Here is a 20,893-nt window from a genome sequence, read left to right as displayed (position 1 = left end):
AGGAAATAGACCTGATTAGACTTGATGAGGGATTAGATTTGGAGAGGCTAAAAGGCAGAGTTAGCATGATGGCCTAGGCTTCTGACCCATGGGTGAATCCAGGAGGAGGCACAGATTACAAGAAGGAAGATAATTAGAATTTCACACATGCCCAATTTTAAGTGCCTTTGGAACCTTCAATTAGATGTCCTGTGGGAAGCTGGATGTGTGGATCAGCTCAGAAGGCTGATCTGACAGAGACACAAGGATGTGGAAGCCTTAACTCCGGGAATGGAGATGGCCCAAGGAAAGAGTAATTTCACTAAAGTCCTGAAGGTCGGCAGGACTGGTAATGAATTTAACTCGCAATTATAGAATGTACAGTATGCCAGGTCCTATGCTTGCTGGTGAAAATGAGAGACACCAGGAAGGGTGACAAGGAGACAGGCAAGTAAACAGTCGATTACATTACAGGAAAGGTGCAAGAAAATGCATAACAGAAATTTGGAAAAGATAACTATTTTGTTTTACATTTATTTTAAATCCACACGATATAGAAAAGATATAAAATGCAGAAAACCACAAAAGCCCACAGACCCACTATCCAGAGCTAACAATCTGATGCAGCGTCTCAGACTTTGTACTTTATTTTTTAAAGGCGGACGCCCTCTTCTGTTTTGGGAAAGGAACCGTTGAATTCTTATAGGATGCAGAACGCCGCTCGGGGAAGGCTTTAGATGCCGATTTGGGGGCTGGCATTTACGGAGAGCGGTTGATTTATAATAGCAGTCTGTGCTCTGCCTATGTCCTTCTTCCTCAGTACTACAAGCAGTTCAGTCGGAATGAAGTGGAAGACCAGGCTTGGGTTGCCTGACTATACTGCTGTATTTGCTTTGTAATCTTCGATAATTAAACTTTAGATTTGTTAAAGCATTGCCTTGGTGTAAAGGATCCTCGCTTTACAGTCTAGGCAGCTTGACATCAGTGGTCAACCCAGGTATCGGGACGCAAGGACCTGGGGGTCCCACGACAGGCGATGTCTCTGCTGGGGCGTGGCCTTAGAACGTAACATCACTACTGGCTCTATCTGGCGGCCCATTGGTTCTCTCCTACCTCCCTTTTCCGGGGCAAGGGTAACCGGTTGCAGAGCCGGAAGTGATGTAACTCTGGGGTTCTGGAGCGCTGCGGCGTTGAAAGGAAAGCGACCTGGTGCCACTAGAGCTGGCTAGCTGATCCATCAGGCTTCAGCCCGCGCTAGAAGAACCCTTCCCCCAGAATTCTGGTGGTCTATGGAAGGGGGCTGAGTCGGCTCGCGAAGCTTCCAGCTCAGGCCTAAATACCCCAGCCACTGAGGGCCGCCTGGGAGGGGTCGGGAAAGCTCGCTTCGTTGGGGAAAACCTGGAGGGACCGCCCCTGGGGCGGGGCCCGCTGGCTATGGCCACGCCCCCGGGAGCCGGTCCCGCGGCTCTGCGCTTCGCTGCCGCAGCCAGCTGGCAAGTCGTGTGCCGACGTCGCGTGGAGTTTTTCCCTCAAGTACTGGGGTTTTTGCGATGTCTGCGCACTGCTGCTCCTGGTCTGGTTCGCTACCGGCACCATGAACGCCTGTCTATGGGCCTAAAGGCCAAGGTATTGGAGCCAGTAGGACCTGGATGGGGCGCGGGATGCAAGGATCTGACGAGGGGCGACAGCTCTAGGAGTGAGACCAGTTGGAAAAGGGCAGCTTGCCCCCAGGTAGGGATTCTGAGCTCATTACCGTGCATACTTCCACAGTTGGTGGTGGAGCTGATCCTGCAGGGCCAGCCTTGGGCCCAGGTCCTGGATGTCCTGAATCACCACTTCCCAGAGTCTGAATCTCTACCACGGGATCCCAAAGCTGTGAGTAAATCCCTGGGCCAAAACCTAATCCCAGTTACACTTGGTGCAAAAATGTTGCCCCTCCTCCAGGCCACTGGACCCTCTAACTTGTTTGCCTTTCTTACCCTCAACAGACAAAGCAGGATCTGATGAAGATTTTGGAGGCACGGGAAACCTTTTGCCAGCAGGTGAAGCAGCTGGCAGAGGCCCCTGTTGACCTGGCCTTGAAGTTGCAGGTGAGACTGGCTGATTCGGAGGCAATCATCTGGCTCCTATTTCCTCTGGTCCTCTTCTGACCTACTTCATTGTTTCCTTCCTACAGGAACTTGAACAGGAGTATGGGGAACCCTTTCTGGCTGCCATGGAAAAGCTGTTTTTTGAATACTTGTGTCAGCTGGAAAAAACACTGCCTACACTGCAGGCACAGCAGGTTTTGTTGGGGCAAAACCTCCAAGTGCAGAATGTGGGTTGGTTCTATCAAGGGCTGTGGCCTTCATACCTCTCTCCCTGCCCATAGCTTCAAGACGTGCTGAGTTGGATGCAGCCTGGAGTTTCTATCACATCTTCTTTTGCCTTGAGCCAATATGGTGTGGACATGGGCTGGCCACTTCCAGGTACTAGGACCGTCTGGGAAAACTAGGATTTTAGGGGTGTAGTTTGGCCTTTTGGGACAGCCCATTGGAATAGTTGTCTAGGCCAGAGGCAGAAGAAACCAGACTGAGTTGATCTGTTGTCATCTGTTCTCTTTATAAGGAGACTTGTTTTCTCTTCCAGAGGGCTCTGTTACTGATTCAGTGATCATGACAGAGCCCACAGAGCAGAATCCTCCTCAGCAACCAAGACCAGTACTCCACAATCCTCTGCCAAAAGCCAAGCCTGACCCATACTTTCCTCAGCAGCCAACCTCAAGGGAGCACCCAGAACCCTTGGCAGGCCACCACTTCAATCTGGCTCCTCTAGGCCGGCGAAGAATCCAGTCTCAGTGGAAGTCTGCTCAGGGAGGCCATAAAGAGCGCCCTACAGCCATGCTGTTCCCCTTTAGGAATCTGGGCTCACCTGCCCAGGTCATATCTAAGCCTGAGAACAGGGGGAAACATAGGACACACCCAGCAGATTCAGCAAGTGCTGTGGGCACAAGGGCAGCCTACACTGGAAAGCCCAAGAATCTATCCCAGACCCTGGGGGGAAGGGCTCTGAAGGAGAACCCAGCTGACGTATCTGCTTCACAGCAAAAGGAGTGAGTGGAACAGAGTTGCTTCTCCCTACTTGGAGCATGTTCCTTGTCTGCTCTCCCTTCACCCTTCCTTCTTTGCTTGTTCCCACTTCAGGAATTGCTTGGATTGCCCCCTGGACCCCCTGAGACTGTCATTATCTCCTCCTAGAGCCAAGAATCCAGGTAGATATTCTAAGTTAGGGTTGGGTCAGACAGCCTCTTGGGGACCTCAAGGGACTGTGTTTACTATAAGCAATAGTTTGACTGTGGTTTCCCTCCAACAGTGTGTCCTCCATCTCTGTGCAGTCCTGTCATTACCATAGGGGACTTGGTTTTGGATTCTGATGAGGAAGAGAATGGCCAGAGGGATGGGAAGGTGAGTAGGAAGGAGCAGAAAGTTGGGGAAGGGGATGGACAGAACAAGACGGAGAAATCTACATGTTCCAGAACATGAAGGGCTTAGGAAATGATTTAGGATGATGATAGGATCTCCCTGCTCCCTTCTCTACAGGAGTCTCTGGAAAACTATCAGAAGACAAAGTTTGACACCCTGATTCCCACTTTCTGTGAATACCTTCCCTCTTTGGGCCCTGGGGCCATGCCTGTCCCTTCCCACAACCAGATAAACAGCTCAAGACCCGTATAATAGGATTGAAATGCAGTCTGTGCTGTGCCTATCTCCTTCCACCTCAGTTCTACAAGCAGTTTAGTGGGAATTAAGTGGAAGACCAGGCTTGGGTTGCCTGACTACACTGCTAAATTTGGTTTGTAATGCTTGATAATTAAACTTTGGATTTGTTTAAACATTGCCTTGGTGTGAGGAAGGGGAATTAAGGCTGCCATAAGGTCAATGCAGGTCATTCCTTAGAAACAGAACTGGTCTCTCTAGGGTTGGAAGAATCCCTTTGCCATATTCCGTCCATTGGAAGTGTTGTTCAGATGTGCTTAGAAGGGTTACTGGGGTTGAAAGCCTGAAAGAGAAATGTTCTTTGCTATTCTGCAAATATATATATGTGTGTGTCCTAAGGCCAGAATATACTTTGTATGTTGTCATGGGAAAAATACACACTGCAAGCTCCACCTCCCCCTGCCCTGGGCACCCAGATGCCAGCCTTGTGCAGAGAGCCCTGGGGTATTTTTACAGTCACTGGGATCTCTCTCTTTTGGGGTATTTCAAATATGTTAACACTGTTTTTACGCTTTTAAGATTCAAAGGTCTCATTTAATGGAGCTGATTAACAAAACATGATTCTTCCAGATCAAGGCCATATGAGACATTTAGGTATGATTCAGTGCCTTCTCCTTTTACTAATCTTCAGGATGCTGGGTCCCAATTCCCATTTGATTGTTTTACTTCATTTCTCAGTCCATCATCTTTGCTTCCTCCCTAGTGAGTGCTGTGGGCATTTTATGTGTGTAGAAAGAGAAATACAGAGTTACTGCAGGAGTCCTCAGGAGTGAGATGATAGGAACTAAAAAGTAAACAGCTGCAGTAGCTGGAATGGGCGAGGGATCCTCTTGAGGGCTCTGTAGTGGGGTGTTAATGCCTTGGGAGGGCAGAACTGCTCAGGTCTATTTGTTATCATTGAAGATTGGGTTCACTTGCTGGGTGACACGGATGAAGGTAGTTCTCCGGCTCAACTCCTTTAGCTTAGCTGCTCCAACGTAGGTACATGTGGAGCGGATCCCTCCAAGGATGTCTCGGATGGTGTGTTCCACATCTCCTTTAAAGGGGACCTCTACTGTCTTGCCCTCTGAGGCCCTTGGTGTGGGAAAAAAAATTTATTACCTTCTCCTTCTGGATTCCTTAAACCCAGTGACTCTTCCCAGTCTCTGCCTTCTCCTTCTGGATTCCTTAAACCCAATGACTTCCCAATCTCTAGCGTTTAGCCCTGGTTCTCCCCCCCTGGCCCAGAAAGAATTCTACCATTCATCTCCCAGCAGACAGGAATTCTGCCACTACCCTACTTAGGTTCCACACATACCTGTACTCAGCCACGCCCCCAGCATACTTCTTCATGGCCATTTCAGAACTCATTCCATAGAAGAGCTTGTACTTCTTGCCATCCCTCTCGATAAGCTCACCACCTGACTCGCTGTGCCCAGCCAGCATGCCACCCAGCATCACAAAGTCAGCCCCTGCTCCTGTTAGCATCAAGGAAGGGGGAAAGGGGGAAAGGGTGAAGCAGGCCCTGGTACCCACGTGCTAACCCTCAGAAGCAACTCACACTAAATTCTCAGCCCTCACAATGATTCAGGAATCTTCCTGCGTCTGCTTCCTTGGCTGGCCTAGAACCCACACAGGCCTACTCTGCTCTGGCCTGTACTCCTCAGTGGGCCTGATTTCCCCAAGAATTTAAGAAGAGCTTGGAGATTCCCTGACTGGCCTCTGCTCTCTCCTTTTTGCTGCTTATGCCATTATCTGGCCTTTTTTTTTTTTTTTTTTGCTCACTTGCCCAGCAGAACGAGACTTACTTTAAGTGTGTTCCAAGAGCAAAAGTCTCTAACTTTATTTTAAGGATCATCTGGGAAGCTGTGAAAAATGCAGATTTGCAGCGCCACTCCCCTGACCCTGATTTTGTAGGTCTGGGGTGGGGCTCAGGAATCTACATTGTCCAACAATCCAGGGGATGGTGCAGATGGTTCTGATATGGAGAGATGGAGAGTTCATATCAAGTGTCAGGATTTGCCCTGCTGGCCTGCTTCAGGTGACCCCAAAGGCTTCAGGGATACTAATGCATATTATGAAAGAATCTGAAAGGCTTTCTGAAGCTCCTCCTAGCCTGACCCTGGACCCTCAAATGTGACTCATCCTCATTACAAAATCACCCTTCTGGGCCCTCCAACCCCCCTTACCGAAAGCCTTGGCCACATCCCCAGGACAGCTGCAGCCTCCATCCTGCAAAGTGAGGAATGCTATGAGGGGACAGCCTGGGTGGCCCAAACACTCTCAGCAATGACCCAGCAGCCCACCTCAGAACATGCAAGAACCCAGGAATTCTGATCCATCTCTTCCAGAGCCTCTGTAACCAGCAGAAAACCCCGATGTCTGACACCCCCCACCCTGCCCATGGGCCTTACTGAAATGATGTGGCCTTTGAGACCATGAGCAGCATCTGCACACTCCATTACTGCACTGAGCTGTGGATACCCCACTCCAGTTTTCTTCCGAGTGGTACACACAGAGCCTGGGAAGAACGTGACAAGGATGAGACTGAAGTGCTCCACAGGTACTTGCCACTGAAAGGGCAGCCAGTAGACCCCAATGAGCTAGCTTACCTGGCCCAATTCCCACTTTGATGATGTCAGCCCCGGAGAGGATCAGTTCTTCCACCATCTCACCTGTTACCACGTTCCCTGCCTGAAACAGAGCAATTAAAGCAGTGTCCCTAGTCAGAATTGGAGAAGAGGTTCGTGTGTTGTCACATATCATATGCCTGGCCTATGACCTTCCAACATTGCAAATAAAGGGTATCTGGGTCCCCTCCACGAGGCCCTCTGAGGGCTTCTAGACTACCCTGCTTCCCTCCTCTACTACCATCAAGTTGCAGGGGCGGCGGGGGGGGGGAGACAGTGAGTGACTAGGGTAAGCCCAGGTCCAGGCTGCACTTTACTGTCCTTAGGCAACGAGGGGCTATGATCAACAGGGAGACATAGGGTGGCATGGAGGAGCGTTCGGTGAGGTGAAGGAACAACTAGACCAAGCTCCGAGAACTGATTAAGAGTAGCTTTCTCTACCTCTCCCCATCAAGAGACCCAGACATACTTTTCCTTAAGCCATTCTGTCATAGATCCTCTCTGGCTTCAAGGAAGGGGGAAGGCATGGTAACATAAACTGAATACCCATCTGCCCAGCTGTATGTACTTTTTGATGGACAGTTCAAGGAGAGCCCCCTTAATGCTATGAAGAAAGTGAGGCCTTTTCATCACTTCCCTAAGCTTGTAAAAAAAATAAAATATTTCATGAGACCCCTTCTATATGATTGTAGTATGTGTCCATTTCAGTGGTCAGATGTATATGTACCACAAGTATGTACAATGCATAAGTGTCCTGTCATGATTTGGTGAGTGAAATCTGAAAACTGGGTTTACAAAGACTGTATGAGTTGAGGGGTCAGAGATACTGCACTGACCCACAGGTACATATTTTGAGCATAGGACCATGGATAGTCACCCACTGACCTGATTAGATGGACTAGCAATATCATAATGTAGCAGAGGAGAAATGATCTAATGTAACAAAATGGAGTGGAGAGAAAAAGCAGGAAAGAATGAGAGAAGGCCAGGAATGTACCAGTTACCAGGTAACAGAAACATACCATGATGGTGTGTTGGGGGAAACGCTTCCGCACCTCCTTTACACATTCAACAAACTGTTCAGAGTAGCCGTTTGCCACATCCAGGCATATATATTTCACCTGGGGAATAGCTTCCAGGATCTCTTCCAGCTGCTCAAAGTCAGAAGAACTCATGCCTGAGCTGGCTGCCAGATGCTGTGGGAGAGATGACCATTGGCATGGGAAGCATTAGACCAGCCTGTGGCATAGGATCAGAAATGATCTGGTAAACAGTTGGGAGGGATGGGGAGATGAGGACTGGTCCCTAGGAAACCATTATCCTGGAAAATGGATAAGGATGGGAGCAGGGTAGGCCCAGTGTTACCTCAAGACAGTCAGAATTCTGAACAGCAAACTCTTTCCACTGCTTGAGGCTGTAGTGCTTATGGATGGCAGTGAAGAGGGAGAACTGGGGAGAAGAAAAGAGCCATCAAAAAACAGAACTTCATTAGGGTCTCTTTTTTTAGAAACAGATCGTTATTCTATTTGAGGGAGGAGAGGACTGAAGTTTGGAAAGAAAGCAACTTCACCAAGACAGTGGTTGAGCTGGGATTTTAATTCAACCATTCTCCCTACAAATGCCAAAAGAACATTTCCCACCACAAATTACAAGTCGTCTGGATAGGATCTCACCTGCTGGCACGTACTTTGTTGGTGCGAAAAAGACAAGCTGTTGGTGTACTGGGACAAACAGCAGATGTGGAAGAAGCATGAAGAGGTCTGTCTGCACTGATAAGCCTCTCCATCTATGGTAAACTAATAGTGAACTAACCTATATTTGGTGTCTTCTGGTCCATTTATCAGCAGTAATTTAGTGGGTCTAGATATCCAAAAAGGATAAGGTCTTAAGGTTAACGGTGCTGATGAGGTGCCACCCAGTCCTTTTTCCATCTCCACTAGCATAAAGGACAAATTTTGTCAGGATATGGACCTAGCTGATGAGTCTCTCCTCAGACTCATTCCCTAGCTTAACAAAATGCAAACAATATCCCAATACTCTTGAGAAAAACCCTCAGGCTCCTCTGAATTCCACTGTTCATGCTTTAAAAATGCACACATGCAAACAGACAAGTTGGCTGAGAAAACAAAAATCCTGCAACTCACAAGAAACCCAAGGAAGTCATGTATCAGCCAACAGCAGGAAGGGCTCTCTGTACTCACTCAGAGATCACTATAACATAGTAGCTAAGCTGGTCTCAAATTCTGCTTCCTCCGCAGCACTCTGCCATCAAAATGCTGACAGACTAAGAAAAATCACTCTAGGAAGTCAGCAGACCTTGGAGATACACTGGCATAGTGTGGCATGAGCACATCCAAGCAAGCTAGAGGTCTAGAAAAAGATGCTTGCTGGCACCCACCTTTTTTATTACTGTGAGACCTGGTTCTTCCTCTAAACCCTGATTTCTTTAGCGCTCATTAGCAATACTGAAAAGCCAGTCTCAAAGCATCAAGACAGAGTCTCCATCAAGATCCAGTATTCTAGCCCTATTCCCCAACTCTAGTGGATATGGCAGGCAGACAAAGGGCAACAGCAGGATTCCTAAGCAATTAGTGAATGGGGACAGGAATAAAGTATTAAAACTGCATAACTCTATCTCAGAGAAATGACAGCAGACATTCCACAAAGACTTATAGCAATCAAAAATAGAGAAAGGTAGATGAAGTCCTTAAGGCTAACAGAACCACAAATGGCAGCAGAATCCACCAATCAGGGCTACATGGATTAACCAGCCAAGTGTATGTGTTCTCAGAATGCCCAGATAACTACATTCTCAGCTACAAGAATAGAGCCAGGTAATGAAACTGACAGGAGCAGCATCTTCATTTTGAAAGTGAATAACAACCTTTATATGAGAAAAATAAATCCTTTTTTTTTGACTCTTCAAACTGTATTTCGTTTCTGGACAAAAACAGTGAATGCTCAGTGACATGAACAATGGTACAACTGGAGGAATGCACATGATTGAGGGGGCAAGGCCTGGATACTAGGGAAAATTGGCAGGGTATATAAACCACTGGACAGAAGAAAAGAAAACGTTCTGCTCATTTACCAGAAAAATGGGGACAAAACAGCTTTAAATCTCACTAATTCCGATGGCCCTTTAACTTGTCAGGTGAAGGCCTAAGCATTGGAGAAAATAGTAAATCAGAGCACCCTGACTGTCAGTTGCCAGAGAGAGCGAACTAGGGGTTGGGGGTGGGGATACAGATACTTCTGCAGTCAGCTGGGGCTCTGGACACCACTGAGGAAGGGACATGAGGGAAGTCCTACCTTACAGAGAACCTTGGCCATTTCAAAGGTGCCCACAGTATCCATATTGGCAGCAATGATGGGGATCCCTGTGTACACTTGCTTTGAGTTCCGAAATGAAAAGGATCTTGTGAGATCCACCTGCAGATATGAATAGGAAACTGTGAGCATTTCCTTCATCCAAGAAACGTATATTCATGAGGACAAGAGCCAAGAACCTTTCTCCGTTCTGGTTCGCCAGGAGTTTGGAGCCAGAAAGAACTAGAGAGGGAGGTTCACCTCACTTCGAGACTTAAGGGTGCTGCGTTTGGGTCTCAGCAAGACATCCTTGAAGTCCAGTTTCACATCGTTGTCAATGTGAGGCATGGTGGAAACCTCCGGGTAGCGACGAATCTGTAGGCTGGAAGTTTGAAAAAGTCAAGAAAGTTACCCAGTCTCCCCTTGCGCCTTAATGTCTTGTCAAGGCTGAATGAAGGTAGCTGCGTTCGTCTGTCTCCTAGCTTAAGTCCGGGCATAGGTCGAGACGTGGTCCCTGAGGCCTGTCACCTCTGATTTTTCTCGTGGTTGCGAGTATTCTTTGTCTCCATCCCAGGTACTATTTGTTGGAGAGAATTGGGAAGAGATAGGGACCCACCATAAGGGGTTGCATTCCCTGCTTGCTACTCTTCCTCTCCCGCCCCTGCAAAGAGCAATTCGGGTTAAGAGGCTGATTCAGGGGCGCAAAGGAATTGGGGGGGGGGAGCGCATAACCAGCTTCCGGAATAGGGGTACCCACTTCCTGTTGCAGTGGCCCAGGTGGCAGTTGACCGGGGATCCTCTTGCCTCGCAGTGGGCTCGTGGGCCACACTGTCAGGTTCCTCTAGCTGCCGGCGAGAACTACTAACCGAAGAATTGCAGCTTCGGCGGCGGCCGGGCGAGGCCTTCTGGGTAACAGAGTCCACACACGGGGGTTGCTGTTGAATCCGAGGGGTGGAGGACTACAACTCCCAGGGTGAAACGAGCGGAGCTGCCTCGTGGTATGATGGGAAGGCGTGGTTCGCTCCGCCCCCTCTCTCCGCTAGGACGGGCTCGCCAAGGACTGTCAGAGTCACCGAGGCTTTTTCTATGCCCTAACTAAAGTGGCCGCCTCTTTCAAATGTACGACGCTACTGAAACGAAAGTCGGGAGAATTCCTGAGCCTTTCCAGAACATCGTGGAAAGGAGGGGGTGGAGCCATCAGTGACCCGGAAGCAGAAGTGATTCCCACAGGCGGAGTGCTTGGGTGAGGCAGCGGTGACCGCAGCGGTGGAAGCAGCAATTTGTCCGTCTGCTTCCCCCAAACCTGGAAGAAGATGCTAATTAAAGTGAAGGTGGGAGCACCTCCAGCCTTGCCAGGGAGTCTGGGTTGGCCGCTTTGCCTTACGGGAGAAACGGGGAAGGGAAGCCCTGTCTTTCCCCAGCCTGGAGGGCGCTGATAGCCTCAGGGTTCCCCGCGAGGGGTGATGGGAAATAGGGGGACCCAGGAGGGCTTTGAGAGCTGGGGGCTTGTCCGGACAGATGACCCCCGGGTCTCTGACATCTCTGCTTTATTGCCAAGACGGTGCCATGACCCAGAATGTGACTGCCTTTGTCCGGGGTCATGGAGAAGGCCTTAACGGCAGCTTGGCTCCCATCTGGATCGGATTCTTGGAATAAGCTCTTGTTTGCCATTCTTCGTTCCCAGGTTACCTGCTTCTCGCCTATAACATAGTCTGCCTCCTAGCACCGCACAAAAACCTTAGCCTAGGGGAACCAGGGACCTCCCAAGGGCTAGGCTGTGATCCTTTGGTGATGGTGGTTTAGTATCTCAGCCATCCTTTCAGGAACCAAAGCTGGGAGTGTGTTCAGTCAGTACCTGCCTTTCTGAGCCGGCTTCCTCTACCAGCCTCACTTCCTTGCCTGAGGCAGGTTAGTTACAGGTGCCCTAATACTTAGTACTGGCAGCTAACTGCAGTGTTTCCTTCATGTCCATCTTTTCAGCTCCCGTGGTTCTTCGTTTCCTTCTTCACCAATTCTTAACACTCATTAATCCTATCTGCTATTTCTTCTTTCGTACCTTCAGAGAGAGACAGAGACCAGAAACTGATGGTTGACACAGTCCAATATCAGTATGGCCTTTTTATTGTTAAATAAGTCTGTCCTTGTTACTTCACCAGCTCTTTAGTATATTTCCCGTACGTAATCGCCATTCTTAACCTTCTCTTCTCCAGCCCTTCCAAACAACCTCTTATGTAAGGATGGAGGCCAAACACCATGTTGAAGATCATTGTTTTTCAAATTTTCAGTTGTGATCTACAAAAGGATCATGAAGTCAATTTAATGGGTCAGTGCATCCCAAGCAACATTTTTAAAAAATAATAAAATAGAAGATATCAGGGTATACTGCTGGTAATTTTACTGTTTCTGAAAAATTTTTGTTTTCATTTTATGCGTGTGTTACATGCATACATATATGTTACTGATTCATATGTATTTGTTAGTGTGGGTTACTGGCAAAAAAATTGGAGAATCGTTAAGAGATGAATATTTTTATCTTCTCTTCAATGCATATGGTTTCTCATGTCCTCATAGTCCTCTCTTAGTCCAAATAAAAGGTTATTACTATACTTGTATTCACTGTTTTTAAAAGTGTTTTTGTTTTCAACCCACACTAAAAACTTATCCTTACTATATGTAATATGCTCTGATATTTTCTATTCTTAGTTGATTTCATAGCTCACTAATGGGTTGAGACCTGCAGTTTGAAAATACTGTGTTCTAGATAGGCTTCTGAAACTTTAAAGTTCCTGAAAATCTTGTTAAAATGCTGATTCTGATTTGTTGAATCTGAGATGGAGCCTGGAACTCTGCATTTCTAAACAAGCTTCTAGGTGATGCTAATGCTGCTTGTCTGGGGACTACAGTTTGAGTAGTAAAGTTCTACGTTTTGCCTCTTTCTGATCATAGAAACTTTGAGTCCATTTTTATTTCATACTCCAAAATTGTCAGTTTCCTTTCCTGCGGTGCTGTCTTTTGCCTTCAGATAGGTCTCTCTGCCCACCATCCATTTCTCTCTTTTTGGTTTGCTGCATTTCTTTATCTGTTAAATACATATTAAAGCAATTAGTTAGCTGTTAATTACTATACCAATGATAGGTTTTATTAGCAGTGTTCCTTTGTGAATTATTCATTCTTTAACTGTTGAATCCTGTAGCTTACTCCTTCTGTATTTCTTTCTGTAATTCTTTACAACTAAATCCCTATATTTCTTTCTGTAATCCTTTACAACTAAATCCCTGCTGATTTAAATCTTCTCTTGCCACCTCAGTCTCTGTGGTTCTAAAATTAAATGTGTCATATGCTATCTTAAGTCATCTTCCCAATATCCACCTCACATATTGATCCTGTCAGTCAGTTTATCAGGTATCTGGAGCCCAATTCTTTAGAGTCATCACTCTTTTTAGAACCTAATTTTTCCTGTTACATCTTTCTTCTCTATTTTTCTTTCCATTTCCATTACTCTCATTCTGGTCTGTGGTTTCATTATATCTTTATTTCTCTGGATACCTTCCACCAGGCTTCCCTACCTCTGTCCCCCTGTAAAGTTTAGAGTCTAAACCAAGACATAGGGTACAATATTAGACAGGTCTTCCTTAAACATCCTTTCATCATATCACTCCCTTAATTCCAGAGCCTACATTGATTTCCTCACTGCAGATTATGTTGGACAATTGTCTTTACTGTCTGAGCCCTAGTTTTCTCATTCATGGTTTTGTCTTTTTGTTTTTTAAGCATACAATAAAATGCACAGTTTTTAAGGGTTTGATGGATTTTTAACAATAGTGTGCACCCCTGTAACCACCGCAAAAACAAGATACAGAACATTTCCACTGCCCTAGAAAGTTCCATAGGTTAGTTTTGCTTGTTTTAGAACTTCATATAAATGGAATCCTACAATATGTATTTTTTGTACCTGGTTTCTTTCACTCAGCATAATGTCTGTTGTGTGTATCAGTAGTTTGTTCCTCCTTATTTCTGAGAAATATTCCATTGGGTGACTATCAGAATTTGTTTATCCATTTCTCCTATTGATGGACAGTTGTTTTTTTTTCCCATATCTGGTTTTCATAAATGAGGCTTCTATGAACATTTGTATACAAGTCTTTCTGAGGAGACACATCTTCATTATCTTGGATAAATACCTAGGAATGGAATTACTGATCGTGTAGTAGATAAATGTTTAACTTTAAAAGAAACTGCCAAACAGTTCTCCAAGTAGTTGTACCATTCTGCATTCTCATCTGCAGTTTAGGAGCATTTCAGTTGCCCTGTACCCTAGCCAACTTTTGGTGGTGTCTGTTGTTTTGATTTTAGCTATTATAGTGGATGTGATGTGATCTCATTCAGTTTTGAATTAATTAACATTGATTTTTCATTCACCGTAGCACTTTGTCATGCACCTTGTATTTTGACAACAATGTTCAGTATGGCACTTCCTCATATAATGTTTCATTCTTATGTCTAAGTGTTTCTTGGTTGTAAATCTTCACTTGGAAAATTTTTTTTTTTTTTTATATCCCTTCCAGTGCCTAGAGCAGTGTTGGGCCTGGGTTCATCAGATACTTGTTAAATAGCGTTGAATATACTTCCAGGTCACAATTAACAGATTTGAGGGAGAAACTCAGGTAGATATGCTATATCAAGAATATCTTTTAAAATTGTTCAGTTAACTTAAAACAACTTTAATTATGGAAAATCTCATACAACTGCGGAGAGAAAGGCATAATGTACCCTTCACCCAGCTTCAAAAGTATTTCATGGCTAATCTTACTTTATATTTATACCCACCAGTTCCCTCTGCCTGGATTATTTGAAGTAAATCCCAGGTAGCATAGCATGTTATGCACCGTTAAAAGGGAAAAATTTTCCCAGCACAACCTATAATTGTTACACCTAAAAAATTAACATTGTTTTCTTATTATCATTAAATTTACCCTATTGTCTCAGTTTTTTTTTACAGTTTCTTTGAATCTGGATCCAACTAAGATCCATACATTGCAATCGGTTGATACGTATTTTAAGCCTCTATTAATCTAGTTTCCTCTTCTTCCTCATCTTCTTTTGTTGAGTAAGCAAGGTTGTTTGTCCCACATAGAATTTCCTACAGTTTGAATTTTGCAGGTGACATCCCCTTGTCATCTTTTAATATATTCTTCTTTCCTCTCTATTTCCTGTCGTTTAGGAATAAGATCTAGAAATCTGATTAGTCTTTTTTGTGTGTTTGTGAGGATAATTCAAAGGTGTTGGTCTGGAATGTACTTCTGTCAGGTTTTTTTCTTTCTGTGATGTAAGTCATTGCCTAGAGCCATTATTTCATTAGGGCTTACAAACTGTTGATGTTCTAATTTTATCTTTCCTTCATATATTAGCTGGAATGCTTGAGAGGTACATTGTCTGATACGGTAGCCACTAACTGTATGTGGTTGTTGAACACTTGAAATGTGGTTAGTGAAACTGAGGGACTGAAATTTTAATTTTATTTAATTTTAAATTAAAAACTGAAACTTGATTCAGTCATTAGAAAACTTTTTTATATGTTTGGAACAAGTTGGGTGGGTAAATCTACTTTTCTCAGCTATAAATTTTATGAAATCTAAATACAGATTAAGTATTTCAGATGAAAATTTAGCATCTGCATTGCGATGTGCTTTAAGTATGAAATGTACACAGGATTTTGAAGATTTGGTTCCAAAAAAAGAATGTAAAAGATATTAATTGTTATATTCACTGCATGTTGAAATGATAATATTTTGGATATATTGGGTTCCAAAATATTAGAGTCAATTTCCTTTTAAAAAAGCTTGTAAAATGTAGCTACTAGTAAATTTAAAATTGTATTTATGGCTTACATTATATTTCTGTTAGCACTACTTTAGAAAATTGTTTCCTTATATCCTCATCAAAGACATCATTAAATTTTTTTTTTCTCATAACATATTCATGGCGTAAAAATTAAAATACAGAAAATCCCAAATAAAGTCACCACAACTCAAGGTAAAAGTACTGGAACATGTATATACTTCCAAGTTTCTTTGAAAGGGTATAAATGCACATAAGTGTGTTGTTTTGTTTTTACAAAATTGGAATCATACTTTATATACTGCAGCTTGCCGCCTTCTTAAATTTTTATCATATTAATATTTTCCAAATAACTAGTTGTTTTAAACATTGAGAACCGTGTGATTTTCCCTCTTGGGTAGTACCAGAATTTATTTAACTGACAGCTGTTCAATCTTTAGATGACCATTGTTGTAGGTATATTTTTGTACATATTTATTATTATTTTCCTAGAAGTATTGTTGCTGGGACAGCATATTGCCAAATTACTATCTAGATATAGTCATGAGGCCCTACAGTCAATTTCAGAAACAAAGGACTAGCCCAGGGCCACCTAGATTTTTAGATTTACAAACCAGTAATTTTTTTTTTTTTTTTAATGTCATAAAGTCCAAGCATCTTATTCTTGGGAGAGTAGCTATTGGGATTCTCTTAGAGTCTTTTTTATGTATTTTAAAAATTGTATTATTAAATTTAAATGAATATTTGTTTATTAACATTCATGTAGTGAAAGAATATATTTTTGTTAAAGTACAGATAAAGAGAGAGTTGCCCTAGATATACCCTCCTCTCAGTCCTATTCTTCTCAAAGGTAGTCACTGTTACAAGAGATATGCATGCTTTTAATTCTTTTTTCTAGGCATGTACATATTATATATGTACATATCTGCATATAGGAAATGGTATGTAATTTGTATTTGTTAAAGAATTACACATTTTTTAGATCTTTCCATGTTAGTGTATAAACTGTCGCATAACATACCACTCTATGGATATATCACTGTTTAATAATTTCTTATCAATGGCATTTAAACTATTTTTAGTTTTTTGCTTTTACAAACAGTGCTGCAGTGTACCTCGCATGTGCCTCTTTGGATATGTGCCCAGTTTTTTCTTCCAAGATATTTACCTGAAAATGGAATTACCTTGTTGAAGTGTCTTTGTATTTAAAATATGAAGATCAATAAAGTAAAATAATTTGTGGACAACACAAAATTGCAAACTTTTTACTTTGTCAGATGAGGGGCTTTAAAAATTACCATATATATTGTCTCTGTCATTTCATAAAAGGTCATTTTAACACCTGAATATATTTAGCTTTATGAACATCTCACTGTTGTTAGTATTTTTCTCATTTTGCCACAAACTATTGAAAATTTTCACACAGACCAGCTTGGTTTGGGGTGAAGACTTGTAATTCATTCTTCTGCATCCAGACACATAAATCCAAAGGTGTTGTTCCTGCATTTTTGGGGAACATAATTGTTGAACCATTCTCGTGGTCAAGAAATTGTCTGAAAACTCTCCATTGCTGGTTTGCATGAATACCATAAGTAGAAAACATGTTATTTTTGTGAGTCTGCAGGAGTGTACTTTGGATTCCAAATATTATACCAGCCGGATTCAGCACAGTACAGAATAAATAGCTAAAAGCATGGGCCCTGGGGCCAGAGAATCTGTTAGGAGCCACATTTCTCTACTTTTTACTTCTTAGGCATGATTTTTTTTAATTAATTTATTTAATCTTTATTGTGGTAACACATATAACACAATTTCCCATTTTAGCCATGTTTAAGTGTACAACTCAGTGGTATTAATTACATTCACAGTGTTGTGCTATCATCTCCACCATCTGTTACCAAAACTTTTTTACCGTTTTAAGCACTAACTCTGAACTTGGTAAGCAATAACTCCTCATTACCCTCTCCCCCTGACCTCTGATAAACTGTAATGTACTTTCTGTCCCTACAAATTTGCTTATTCTAGGTATTTCATGTAAGTGCAATCATATGATATGTGTCCTTTTGTATCTGGCTTATTTCACTCAGCATGTTTTCAGAATTCATCCATATTGTAACATATATCAAAATGTGATTCCTTTTTATAGCTGAATAATATTTCATTGTTTGTATATACCTCATTTTGTTTATCCCTTCATCTGTTGAGGGACACTTGGGTTGTTTCTACTTTGGGGCTCTTGTTACAGGCATGCTTTTTAATCCATCCAAACTCCATTTTCCTCACCTTTAAAATGGACATAGTAATAGTACATATCTCATAGATACTTGCAAAGATTAAATATGTTAATGTGTGTAAAACGTTCAGCATAGTTTCTGACACTTGGAAAGTGTTCAGTAAATGTTGGCTATGATGATTATTATATGATCAGTGGGGTATTTAACCCTCCACAAATATTTATTGATTGCTGATATGTCAAACACTGCTTTGTGCGTGGATTAGAAAGATGAATAAAAGTCTCTATCCTTTAGGAAGTTAGAATATTAGGTGAAGCATTTGACACATAAACAACTAGTTGTAAACAGTATTGATGGAAGTATTAATACAGTGTACTGGGAACAAGTCTTGGCATCATACAGGAAGAGCTCTTATATAGAGGGTCCTTGAAGGTATGGGGAGGGATGGGGAAGGGCATTGCAACAAGGAAAGCAGTATAGGGAAAGAAATGCCCCTAAATTAGACCATGTATGTTATTTTTATGGTCTGGATCACTGTAGACTTATATGGCTGGAACTTTAAGAGCAAGGGAAAGTGGGAGATGGAATTGGGTAGAGGACAACATTTATGACTGTACAATCAATATAATCACTGTGTTTGGACAATACCATCCCTTAGCCAATGGGAGAAGTCAAGAAGTCCAGAGCTGCAGTTTAGGATTAGGTAGAAGTCTGGAGAAGATATGGGAGAATGGAATGTTGAACTCTAATGATTCTTAAAAAGCTGGTCAGAGGTGATCTCTCATATCCTTGAGGATTCTTTGAATGATCTGAATGTTGGTTTCTAGTGTTGACATTTATAATAGAACAAGGTCCTTCTGACTTCAAGGAATACTTTCCTCAGGACATCCCTAATTGTTGTCTCATCCAAACGAATGCCAGCATTCTCACTGGTTTTAGTGAAGGGGGAAAAGGGGATCTGAGGGATTAAGAGGGTTAGATGGTTCACAGAATCTTGCCCTGCCAAATTTGTCCACAGCCTAAAAATGTTTGATGAATACAGGTATAGTCAAAGCCTTATGATTCTTCAAAGCAGCTTGCTGAGAATGTGCATTTCTCAGAAAATAGTAGAACCCCCAGAGAACAGAGCAGGACATTTTACCTAGAAGGCAAATTGTAAGTATGCTGAGCTATAGTACTCATGAAACTCTTTCCTGTTTCAGACGCTGACTGGAAAGGAGATTGAGATTGACATTGAACCCACCGACAAGGTGATGTATGCCCAATACCTCTTCATCCCCTTCTCCTCCCTACCATGTCCACTTATTTGTGTGTGGTGATGAACTAGTTCTTTCTCTCTCGTGCTGTCAGCGTAGCCCTTGTTCTATTTCTGTGGTCCTACTCCTGAGCAGCTCCTGACTACTTGTCCCCCTAAAGGTGGAACGAATCAAGGAGCGTGTGGAGGAGAAAGAAGGAATCCCCCCACAACAACAGCGGCTCATCTACAGTGGCAAACAGATGTGAGTTTGGGGTGGGAATGAAGACATGGCAGTCTTATGTGAAGGAGGAGGCAAGTGCTAGAGAAGATTAGGCCTGCCTCTTTGTTGTTGTTTCTTTGGTGCTTTGGATCCTTTGACAATTTGTTGAAGCCCATGGACTCATTCTCAGAGTAAAATTTTTATAGGCATGAAATAAAATACGTAGAATTACAAAGGACACTAATTATATTGAAAAACACTTATCAAAATAATACTAAAAAGTGCATAACAGTACTGTATATGCTTCTTTGTTTATGGATTAAATAAGATCTAATGGTGGGTTTAATTACTATAGCTTTGAAATATTTTTAAGATTCTTGAAACAGTTGTAATATGATATGAAAATATCTGTTTTCTATTGGTAACAGGTTACCCATATTGCTAATACTACTGCTGTTTTTTGCTTACATCCAAAATTAAAAGAAATACTAAATTTCAGTTAGGGGTTAATAAAAATAAACGTGTAATTTTTTTTCCCATCCAAATTCATGGACTGCTCCCTGCAAAGAGATTCCTGAATCCCAAGTTAAGAACAATTGTTCTAGATGGCATTTCTAATGCTTTTTTGCCTCCTTTTCCTGTAGGAATGATGAGAAGACAGCAGCTGATTACAAGATCCTAGGCGGTTCAGTCCTCCACTTGGTGTTGGCCCTGAGAGGAGGAAGTGGCCATAGGCAGTGATGGACCCTCCCTCCATTTTACCTCTTTACTCTGTCACTTATAATGAGGCATCATATATCCTCTCACTTTCTGGGACTCCAGAGCCACTTCCCCCTCCCCTGGATGCCCAGTCTTGTGTGTCTACAGGTGGGAGACTATAAGGACCCCAGGATGCAGTGTTCTGGCCCAAAGGGCCCTTGTTGGGTATTGGGTTTTAGTTTGCAGTCCTATGTGCTCCCCTCTCGTGGCTGTGTCCCTGGTTGTCAATAAAACATTTACTGGCCTTCTGGAATCTTTCTTCTATTGCACAAATGTGACTGAAATCAAAATGGATCCAGTGCAGAGCGAATAAGCCAACACAAAAAGACAAATATTGTATGATCTCACTTATATGAAATACCTAGAAGAACGAAACTTCACAGAGACAGATAGTGGCTTAGAGGTTACCAGGGGTAGGGTGGGGGTGGAGGGCAGGAAGAGGGAACTATAACTTAGTGGATGAGTAGTTTGAGGAGATGAAAAAGGATGAGTAATAGATGTGGATGATAGTACAATATTGTGAATATAATTAGTACTTCTGAATTGTATACTTGAATGTGGTAAGAATGGAAAATGTCTTCTATATTGGTTACTGCAATAAAAAATGAAAAAGCCAAAACTGGATCAGGGTGAGCCCTAATCCAGTATGACCTACAAAGGGAGACATTGGACATAGTAGGAGAGACAGATGTTGGAGGCAGAGAAAATTATGTCTGGATTGCTGACAAGTCATTGCCAGAACCTACAGACTACAGAGGAAGGATGATCCCGCCAACACCCAGATTCAGACTTCTAGCCTCCCGGATTGTGAGACAATATATTTCTGTTGTATTAGGGAAAAAAAAAAAAACAAGCACCCAGTACTCACCCAGTTATACCAAGCTGAAGGAGTACGACAGGGAAAGCATGATCCTCTTAGAGGGGTTATTGGACTCTAAAAAATGTTTACTCTC

General features: G+C 43.1%; 3 protein-coding genes across 9 annotated transcripts; 2 read left to right on the top strand and 1 right to left on the bottom strand.

Annotated features, from left to right (window-relative positions):
* The first annotated feature begins 1,111 nt into the window (after positions 1-1,111).
* Positions 1,112-7,989, top strand: TINF2 (TERF1 interacting nuclear factor 2). 5 transcript variants are annotated; one of them, XM_037834650.1, is made up of 10 exons: positions 1,114-1,605; positions 1,750-1,854; positions 1,968-2,069; positions 2,156-2,263; positions 2,351-2,447; positions 2,608-3,070; positions 3,162-3,229; positions 3,331-3,422; positions 4,254-4,328; positions 6,065-7,024. In XM_037834650.1, the coding sequence occupies exons 1-9, from the start codon at positions 1,414-1,416 to the stop codon at positions 4,293-4,295; spliced, it is 1,269 nt and encodes a 422-aa protein (XP_037690578.1). In that variant the 5' UTR covers positions 1,114-1,413; the 3' UTR covers positions 4,296-4,328; positions 6,065-7,024. The 5 variants fall into 5 exon arrangements, 3 of the variants coding, with proteins under 3 accessions (XP_037690578.1, XP_037690576.1, XP_037690575.1); XR_005216519.1 differs by lacking the exon at positions 4,254-4,328 and adding an exon at positions 7,851-7,989 and having other exon boundaries at positions 1,115-1,605; positions 6,065-6,276; XM_037834648.1 differs by lacking the exon at positions 4,254-4,328 and having other exon boundaries at positions 1,115-1,605.
* GMPR2 (guanosine monophosphate reductase 2) lies at positions 4,247-10,568 on the bottom strand. Of its 3 annotated transcripts, XM_037834651.1 has the most exons (11): positions 10,410-10,518; positions 10,181-10,229; positions 9,914-10,034; positions 9,656-9,775; positions 7,709-7,792; positions 7,366-7,539; positions 6,326-6,407; positions 6,128-6,234; positions 5,903-5,945; positions 5,032-5,191; positions 4,247-4,808 (listed from the first exon to the last, which is right to left on the bottom strand). In XM_037834651.1, exons 2-11 carry the CDS (start codon positions 10,219-10,221, stop codon positions 4,619-4,621), a joined length of 1,122 nt encoding a protein of 373 aa, XP_037690579.1. In that variant the 5' UTR covers positions 10,222-10,229; positions 10,410-10,518; the 3' UTR covers positions 4,247-4,618. The 3 variants fall into 3 exon arrangements, with proteins under 3 accessions (XP_037690579.1, XP_037690580.1, XP_037690581.1); XM_037834652.1 differs by lacking the exon at positions 10,181-10,229 and having other exon boundaries at positions 10,410-10,568; XM_037834653.1 differs by lacking the exons at positions 10,181-10,229; positions 10,410-10,518 and adding an exon at positions 10,269-10,287.
* Positions 10,569-10,675: 107 nt separating this feature from the next.
* Positions 10,676-20,066, top strand: NEDD8 (NEDD8 ubiquitin like modifier). Its single transcript, XM_037834646.1, has 4 exons — positions 10,676-10,983; positions 18,927-18,974; positions 19,141-19,223; positions 19,826-20,066. The coding sequence occupies exons 1-4, from the start codon at positions 10,966-10,968 to the stop codon at positions 19,920-19,922; spliced, it is 246 nt and encodes an 81-aa protein (XP_037690574.1). The 5' UTR covers positions 10,676-10,965; the 3' UTR covers positions 19,923-20,066.
* Positions 20,067-20,893: the final 827 nt, after the last annotated feature.

This window comes from Choloepus didactylus, chromosome 4 (assembly GCF_015220235.1).
Source record: "Choloepus didactylus isolate mChoDid1 chromosome 4, mChoDid1.pri, whole genome shotgun sequence".
NCBI lineage: Eukaryota > Metazoa > Chordata > Mammalia > Pilosa > Megalonychidae > Choloepus > Choloepus didactylus.
This window is presented reverse-complemented; position numbering and strand designations above follow the sequence as displayed.